Source organism: Seriola aureovittata, chromosome 9 (genome assembly GCF_021018895.1).
Source record: "Seriola aureovittata isolate HTS-2021-v1 ecotype China chromosome 9, ASM2101889v1, whole genome shotgun sequence".
In the NCBI taxonomy this organism is placed as follows: Eukaryota; Metazoa; Chordata; class Actinopteri; order Carangiformes; family Carangidae; genus Seriola; species Seriola aureovittata.
The window spans coordinates 12,869,124-12,878,312 of record NC_079372.1 but is presented as its reverse complement, the minus strand read 5'-3'; the positions used below and the strand labels follow the sequence as shown (position 1 = coordinate 12,878,312).

Below are 9,189 nucleotides of genomic sequence, written 5' to 3'. Positions count from 1 at the left end.
CCTCACAGATCAGCCATGATGTTGCCCTGAACCAGTTCTGCAACCAAAACAGCAGCTTCAAGTGAAATCACCTAAGGGGGAGCATGTACTCGTCCCACAGCACCACTCTGATGAAAATATACATCACTGAAGCAGCAGGACCTGACAGGGTGTTAGGACACACACTAGAGTCATGTGCAGGGGTGTTCACCAGCATCTTTAACCTCTCCCTACAACAGGCTGTAGTCGCCATCACCCAGTTGCCTTAACCTCAGTTATTCTAAAGTGCTTTCACAGACTTGCACTATCTCACATCAAGGCCATCACCCCCACTGATCTGGACACCCACCAGTTTGTGTATCAAGCAAAAAAATCCGCAGAGGATGCAGTCTGGCCCTTCATACAGCCCTGTCCCACCTGGAGCACCCAAACATTAATATCAGAATATGACTTTAGTTCCACTTTCAATACTATAATCCCCCATAGACCAGAAGACAAACTGAAAAACCTGGGATTAGCCACTTGACTCTGCTCATGGATTATGGACTTCCTCACTAACAGACCACAGAATGTCAGAATGGGCAACCACATATCCTCGACCCTCATCCTGACCACAGGTGCACCACAGGGCTCTGTGCTTAGTCCACTATAGTGAAGTTTGCTGATGACATCACTACAGTGGGACTTACATCTGACAATGAGGAGACACAGTAAAGAGAGGAAGTCAAACATCTGTTTGAGTTGTGTTCGGACAACAATCTAGTCCTGGTCCTAGTCGTACCCCAAAAGCCAAGGAGATCATTTTGGATTTAAGGAGATTCAGACAGACCCCACCCCCTCTCCCCTCTCCACATAAATGGTGAAGAGGAGAGTCAACAACATCAAATTCCTGGGAATCCATAAAACAAAAGATCACTCATGGCCCCTTAACACCTCCCACCTGGGGAAGAAAGCTCAGCAGAGGCTTTTCTTCCTAAGAAAAGACCAAACATCCCTCCTGCCGCTGTGCCACGACGTGGTGTGCCAGCTGCACTAGCGAAGAAATAGGACTTGATCCAGGTGGTAAAAATGGCACAGAGGATTGTGGGAACTTTTCCCCCAAACCTGGACAAAGTTTATCCTGACTATCTACAGAGGAAGGCTGGCAACATCAGTGAGGACCCAAATCACCCAGGTCACAGTCTGTTTGTCCCCTTGCCATCGGGGAACAGAGATACAGAGTCATCAAGGCCTGAGCTAACAGACTGAAGAACAGCTTGCTGTAGCCTCCATCACCCTCCCCACCACACACACACACACACACACACACACACACACACACACACACACACACACAACCCCTGAAAAATTCTCACCCACACACAAACAGTCACACACACCCTCTCATAGCTGTTGAGCACTGAGGCCTGCAGACTGTAAACTATTACCAAGTTAGCCTCTATCTTGTTATCTTGCTTTATCTTGTTTTCTATTGTTCTATTGCTGGTCTCCAAACATTATTTCATTTTATGCCTACAGTGTCTTATCTTATTTTATGTGTCTTATCTTACCTAAATAAGTTTAATCTATTTCACATTTTATCCCTGCAGGGTGAAAAAGATATTGATTATTTTGTCTTCTTTTTTTGTGGGTAATCCTGTGGCCTTATAAGCTTTGCAAAAATATTAAGTAGCTGTTCCATCTTTCTTCAAATTCACAATCTTATTAAAGGTATGTTTCAAGCAGCCAGTTAGCTTAGCAGAAAAACTGAAAACATGGGGAGTTACAGTTAGCTTGTGTCTGAGGCAAAGGAACCAAAAGCCACCTCCCAGCGCCTCTAATTTTCATTTTCTGATTTGATGTCACTATCAATAATGTTGTTTGTCTCTGCCTTCTGAAACCACTACAAAAAAAAAATCTCTTTTAGGACCGCGAAACACTGTGGTTTAGGTTTGGTTAGATTTAGGTAAAGGTCAGATTTTTGGTTTTAAAATTACTATTTCATGAAAGCTAGTGGACCCTCATCACCATGGTTACAATATTAACCATGTGTTCAAGGATGGGGAACAATAGTTTGAAGAAACTAGTGTTAGAAACAAGAAACAAGTAACAGTCTTACGTGTTAAAGTGTGATGTTCTGTTGTCCATCCACTGTGACCTCATCCCTCTACGGATGTGGCTGCTGTACAATAAGACCTCCTCTGTTGCTCCCAGTGAACAAAGGTCATAAATAACAGATGCTAGAGGGCTTTGTAACTTGAACGTAAATATTTTTGAGGATTTGCTGAAATGATGGATGCTGTAATTTGTTTGGCAGTCTCATTTTGTCACCTTCAGCAAAGTCAGGCTAGCTGTTGTCTGTGTCTTTATGCAAAGTTAAGTTACTGTAACAGGCTGCTGGCTGTAACTTCATGTTTACCATTCAGAGTGGTATCAATGTTCATTTAACTCTCCGAAAGAAAGCAAATAAGCATATTTCCCGAATGTCAAACTATTCCTCTCAAGAACCCTGCACCTCCCCTATCTTTTTTCACATAATCTGCACCAGCCGGCTCATTGCTATCTTCCTTTTATAGTGAGGTTCGCAGCCCCTCGCTGTTCCTAAACTCCCTCATCCCTGCTCAGGGCAAATAGATTGAAGGAAAGATAGTTCTGAAAGAAATACAAGCAGAGACTCAGAATAGAAACATGGAGAGAATTTGAAAGAGAAAGGAAAAGAAAATGAAATCGCAAGTCTTGATTATATGACAAAGAGGCTGTGATGATGTGATGTGGCTTTAGTGCTAGTGAACAACCAATCACACCTAACATTCAAGTACCTTTGTCTTGCATCTTGAGCTCTTAAAAGATTGATAGTGATGGCTTTGTTTCTGGTTTGAGATATAACCCATGTAATTTCCAAAAAGTGAAACTGAATATTGTATTTATTTTCCACTCTATATAGTATATGTTTGTAATACAGTTCATCTTCAGAGACCATCTGTAGAGGATATGACTTGGTGGCAGTGAACTACACTGGCACTGGTGTTGGAGACTTTTATTAAGCGTTGATCCCAGCTGGAGTTCCCCCAGTCTGATCCTCAGCCTTAGTTTCAGGACTTTCCATATGAGATAAAATCCTCCTGCATTTTCAGAAAACAGAAAATAAGTGGCAACCACAGTGTTAGAGTAAATGTGGTCAAAGTAAAAGTAGTCTAGCGTGCTCTAACTCTGGTTATCCGTTGTATTATAATCAACGCCAATAAGCTTAAAAGAAGAAGAATATCTTTGCTGACTTGCTCTGCACCTGTCTTTCTCTCTGTTGCAGGAAAGAAATGTGGAAAGTCTGTTCAGATCATCATGGAGTCACACAGAGGTCGGCTCTGGTGATGGGCAGCCTGTCATGCTTCTGATGAAACCTCGCTGCTCGGTATGATTATCACAGACAGATATAGTCCCCTCAGTAACGCTAAGAGACTCTCAGGTTACCAGCAGATCTCTGTTTCAGATTCCACCAGCAGCTCCAGGGACAGCTGAACCGCTGACCTGGAGTCAGCTCGCACAGGGGAAACCATTTTCCATTCATATTGTACTACACGTAGGACATCCATAATTATCTATAGTATTGCAAAAGTCACCCCTCACTGACTTATCATCTCTCTGTCACCTCTCTTTATTGATGTTACCATGGCATCTATTTTATCTTCTTTTCAGAAACACAATTTGATAGAATATCCTCTCTGAAACTCAAGTGAATTGACAGGCTGTGCCAAGTCAGAGGGACTGGTGATGAGGTTCAGGGGTCAGGGTTTTTCACATGCAGCACACAGGTGGAAGGAACACAATATCAATTCAGAGGGTGAAAGAGAAAAGAAAGTCAATCCCTCTGAATCCAAGGCTAAGACTACACAGAGAGCAGCCTCAGTTTTGCCCAATAAGGTATGGAATGCTGAGACACCTCAGCCATGTGATGTGAAGAAGCAAAGCGACTTAGAGGGAGCTGAGGGGGTGGAGGGGTGGGGTTGTGGGGAGGGTTGGTCGTTTTCGACTGTCTCTCTGTGTGATATTAACCAGCTCTTCTACTTAAAAGAATCTCTGAACACATGCTTCACATCTACTGTTGCAGCACATCTCAAAATGTTGCATCAGAGATTAGAGCAGTGTTGCCTTTGAAGCATGCATAGATTTTGGGTGAGGCAGAAACAGGACGTGAACACGAAACAATGGCGCTAATGAATATCGATTCATACAGAACAAAAAAAAACAACAAAAAAAACACCACCAGCGTGAGATTTGTTGTGAAGTATTTGACATCTAGCATTTTTCACAAATATAAAGAAATCACTTTACCCTGTGTGGGATAACTAAAATATGTCATGAACACACTTAAATTTAGAAACATATTCTCAAGGGGTTTTTGGTGTAGTAAACAGTAGTTTTTGTCAAGTGAACTGGAAATACTCAGTTCTCCTTGGTCAAACCAGGAGCTTGAAAGATTACATTGTAAAATCCTTTGGCTCCATCTAGTGGTATTAAGGAAAAGCACAAAACATTTTTTCTGCAGCGATCAGTGACTGGTATTCAACTTAAAGCACGTAAAAATATTCCACATACCTCTGCAGTGTTGAAGTCTGAACCTTCCACATCATGGCAGCGTCGTCTCTGTTGCTGCTTTGTGGCGAAGCTCATCTGTGCTGCGTCCTCCACAGGGTTCTGATTCTCATCTGTCCACCATCTCTCACTAACTGCTCACACAGTATAAAGTAAATACTTTTATTGCATTTGCTGAAAATGAAAATGAACAATTTCCTAATTTTTCTGAGAATTGTTTATAAACCTGACTCTGAAATATTTCAAAAGTCTAATGACCATTTATAACGGTTCATTGAGGTCTAGCAAGGCAAATACAAGGGATATAGATTATTTAACATATAAAACATTAAATATTCTTTACTCTATAATATATATAAATAGTAATATTGATAATAATGATATTAAATAAATATATATAATAACAGTGCCATTTTTGTATTACATGTGCCAGCTCAGTTTGTGGCAAATGGAAGGATTACCATGTCAACTTCTCTACATATTGGGTTTTATTAAGGTCAGATGATAAAAAAATAATTTAATGGAAAAAATATGAAAAATAAAACAGCGATTAGAGAATAAATCCAATTTCAAATAAACACAAGGCTTAAAAAAACGTAATGCTTTTCTGACCTCTGAAGGAATTGTTGCAGTAGGACAGGCCACAGGATCCATCAATGGACGAATATGAAATGTTTGCTACCGGAGACTCAGTGACAGTTTCTAACCTGGGTTCAATGTTCCCCTGCTGTATATGCATAGGAAATAAATAAAAACACAGATTAAAAAATAAAAAAACATCCATGTACTTCTGCTGCAGAAGGCCTGAATGAAGTTCTGCATATATCTCTCTCACCTCGTCTAGTTTGCTCCATCTCGGACTGATCTCTGTTGTTTCCGTGGACTCTGTCAGGCCGATCTTGACCCTCCTCTCATCTGTCAAGCCTTTCCTCAGACAGGACCTGTCATTCAGAGTGCAGACTCCTTCCTCCACCTGCTTGTCTTGAAAAGAGAGACTGTTGGTCTTCTGAGCCTCTTTCAGGTCTGTGAGAGTCACACCCTGCAGGACATTCATACAACCTCACATCTGTCAAAAGTCACACACAATACAATGAGACTTTACCTTCTGCGAGCCATTTGTTCTTTACCTGTGTTGACCTGCGGGTCTGTCTGGCATGACGAGACTTTGCTTTCCTCTGAGACTCAGCTTCTTCATCCCTGACCGGAGTCAGATACAACCTGGGTCAGTACAAAAACGGCAAAACACAAAGATTTTCACAAACAATTTCTGATCAGGGCGAGTATGGCAGACAGAAACACATAGACTGTACATGTAATTATAATAATAATATCTAACAGTATTTTTTATTTATGGAGCACTTACAAACCCCAATGTTACAATGTGCCTCATAAAGCTAATTAATATCAACAATCATAAAATCAGACATAAAAATTTGGTACTGTTCTGTAACTGTTGCGCTATCCAGTTTATATGTACAGAAGTATATATTGTGTACACTGCACTATTACTGAATGGACCAAAGAGGTGTGAAGCAGCAAAAGGTATATCGTTTGTCTTTCAAACAGCCAGACTCACTTTTCAGCGTGTTGTGTTTTGACCTTTAGAGAAACAGGAAGAACTTCGCCAGCCAGTTCATTTTCAAACAGAAATGAAATAACTTAATTAGTTTGTGGTAATTTAAATTTAGCAAAACTCAACAATCCAACAATATGCACCGATTTAAACTAAAATTAGGCCTTGTCTTTATTAAAGAAATGTACTTATGTGTTGCAAAATCCCTAATAAATTTGCAATTAATTAACTTACCAAAAAACAACTTATCACTAACTGAGGAAGATCTTTGAGAGTCAGAAAGGACAGGACAGGACATTTATGTCTGTCCAACCATATGTCTGTTTTTCTGTTGCCCACTTTGCCCAGTTGGTAATCCATCCTTACAGAGCAAGAGGAATTAATCAAATTAAATTAAAATTAAGGAAAGAAAGACTGTCTCTGTAATAGTATGGAAATAAATGTCACAAAAGCCACATTTCCCTTACTTCCTGCTGTGTATCTCTATTTATGACCTCATGCTGCATCAGCAGGTGCATCATCCCTCTAATTTACAGTTTTGAATAATTTCTCCCTGCAGCAACAACAGGAAAGACGTCGAATTAGGGAAGCAAGATGCACTGAAAACGCATTTCATTGTTCATTTAATTTCCGCTTGTGGCTTCACCAACAGAAAGGGCTGAGCAAGCACCAGAGGAGAGGCTCGTGTTGCCCGCCCCTCCTCTGCTGCGTTTTTACTGGTATCGATCTCTCAGTTGTAGAGTCACCCTGTATCCTGACTGAGAGTCAGCAGGCTGATCAGCAGCAAACTCTACTGCATATAGTGTATATAATGTACAAAGCATACTGTATAATCTGTACTCCATGACTGTGGACAGTTCTATAGACTGATACCAGAAAAGACACAGTAGAATAATCAACCACTAAACAAGTTAGACCTACCACAGCTGCAGATGCTTATACAATACAAACATTAATTATCCACCGACATTTAAAGAACAACAAAAACCACACACAACAGGCTGCTCCTCTTAAGCCACATGATTTAAAAAAAGAGAACACTGATTACTAGTAAGCGAAAATAGTTTCTAAGAATAATAGCTCCTGGCCAATAATTACGAATGTACATAAAGAAGCTAATCAAGTAGATCAAAGAGAGGAACTTAATTTCAGTCCCCAAAGTAACAACCTCCAAGCCCAGTTACATCTGTTCAACAAGGCCTGCAGCACCTGTGCTGAGCCTAGTTACTCCACATTAAGATGACAAACACAAAAGACCTGGAGCTTTGCCAGAACTGTAGCTTGTCAGACTGAATATCTGAAAATAAAACTGGTGAATTAAGAATCCAGGAATAGAATAGCATGACTCAGTTCCTCTGAAACTTACCTAGGAACAAATGCTTGCATGGTCCCTGTGGAAGGTCAGCGACTGAGACACTGCAGCAGTGATGAGTGGGAGAGGCTGAACAAAATGACTCTGTAACAGGCTAGAGTGCAGGGAGAGAGGGAGGGAGAGGGAGAGAGAGAGACTTCCTGCCCATCCTGATGATGCACACACAGTCAATTTAGACTTTCCGTCTGCCAAGGTCTGATGCAAGCAAGTCTATACACACCTCAGTTCAGCTGGAGCTGCTAACACATTTCTGCTAAGAGCAATCAAGTGTTTACAACATAATTTGTTTGAATACACCCAATGTGAGTGTGTTGCTGTCTGCCTTTGCCATGGGTGAACATAATTCAACAAGTTGAGTAAAACAAAAAATTCAGCGGTGCGTTATCTTAAGATTGTGTGTTGTTTTAATAAAACAAGGTGGAAGAAGTAGGTTATTCAGATCCATAGCAGTGGTCATAGTAGAAGTAGTAGCAGCAGTAGTAATGATTTAGTAGTCATTCCACTGTGAATTCAAAATCTCACGTACATTAAGTACTGCCAAAACCTGTTGATGTTGCTAACTGCCATTGATACTGCTGAACTCCGACTGCTGCTCGTAGCCGAAAGAATTGTGACTCGTATGATACACTATGTGCTGCTAACTGCTGCAGCTACTGCAAAACTTTACTGCTGCTAAAGACCCAGTGACATTATCATCAAGATATGAGTTGAGGAGGTGATTTTACACTTGAAAAATGAACTTGTTCCTCTTTGGTGGACAAACTATGTAATAGTGACATGATCATCAAAATACACTTAAATTGACAAAAGTAAAAGAATGTATTATGCATTACAATGGCCTCGGTCAGAGATCTTTTATTATTATATATTAAATTATTGTATAATTATTGTCATTATCGACATATAAATGTGTATGACTATTTTTACTATTATAGCTGGTTTTGGTGGGGGTTGTACTTTATACTATAACAATGGATCATATTTAATGTTTTCCATCTAACGTCTTAATCGGCAAAGTAACTAGTGACTACAGTACATACGTCATACAATATAGTGGAGTCAAAACAATATTTTCCTCTGAATTTCATTGGAGTCTAGGTATAAAGTAGCATAGAATTAAATATTAGGCCTGAGTAAACTCAAAACTGTACATTACTTGAGGAAATGTATTTTGTTACTTTCCACCAGTGAAGCGCATTATTACAGGGCAAATCCAACATTTTTAAACATTGCATAGGTGTGACCCCAAAGATGATTATTGTTTTGTTATTGTCAACAAATACCATGGAAAAAAAAATAAACCAGTAATGTGTTTGATCTCAACCTCAAGGCTATCCGTTCCACTGAAGATGTAAATCTTAAAAAAAAAATGGTCATGAACATATATAATTTTAAAATTTCAGCAAACTATAGTAAACTGTGCATGTCTTGGGAACTATTTGCAGCTATGGAGTTCATGTTAATCACAATGTCAGCCAGTGCAACAGTGCGACTCATTGACGTGTTCATGGACAACAATCGAGCTCTATGATTCAAAGTAATAAGCTGCATCAGGCTTTGGCTACTCAGACAAAACTTGTTAATCGGATCAGTTAATTGCTGGTTTTGTTATTTCCATGGGTTTTGTAGATAATAACAAAACAATAAGAAGAAATATAGAATATCGCCAGAGTTAGGTGACAATGGGAGGTTCAGG

The 9,189-nt window shown here is 40.0% G+C and overlaps 1 protein-coding gene across 1 annotated transcript; it reads right to left on the bottom strand.

Annotated features, from left to right (window-relative positions):
• Positions 1 to 664: 664 nt before the first annotated feature.
• LOC130174962 (protein phosphatase 1 regulatory subunit 12A-like) lies at positions 665 to 7,507 on the bottom strand. The gene is made up of 6 exons (XM_056385212.1): positions 7,488 to 7,507; positions 5,676 to 5,766; positions 5,384 to 5,587; positions 5,161 to 5,275; positions 4,552 to 4,682; positions 665 to 670 (listed from the first exon to the last, which is right to left on the bottom strand). Exons 1-6 carry the CDS (start codon positions 7,505 to 7,507, stop codon positions 665 to 667), a joined length of 567 nt encoding a protein of 188 aa, XP_056241187.1.
• Positions 7,508 to 9,189: the final 1,682 nt, after the last annotated feature.

What these genes read in the sequence shown, in the direction of transcription:
- LOC130174962 (XM_056385212.1), bottom strand. Translation starts at nt 7,507, where the DNA reads ATGCAAGCATTTGTTCCTAG. An exon ending in AGACCCGCAGGTCAACACAG is followed by an intron (nt 5,588 to 5,675) that starts GTAAAGAACAAA and finishes AATGTCCTGCAG; the next exon opens with GGTGTGACTCTCACAGACCT. An exon ending in GATGGAGCAAACTAGACGAG is followed by an intron (nt 5,276 to 5,383) that starts GTGAGAGAGATA and finishes ATGCATATACAG; the next exon opens with CAGGGGAACATTGAACCCAG.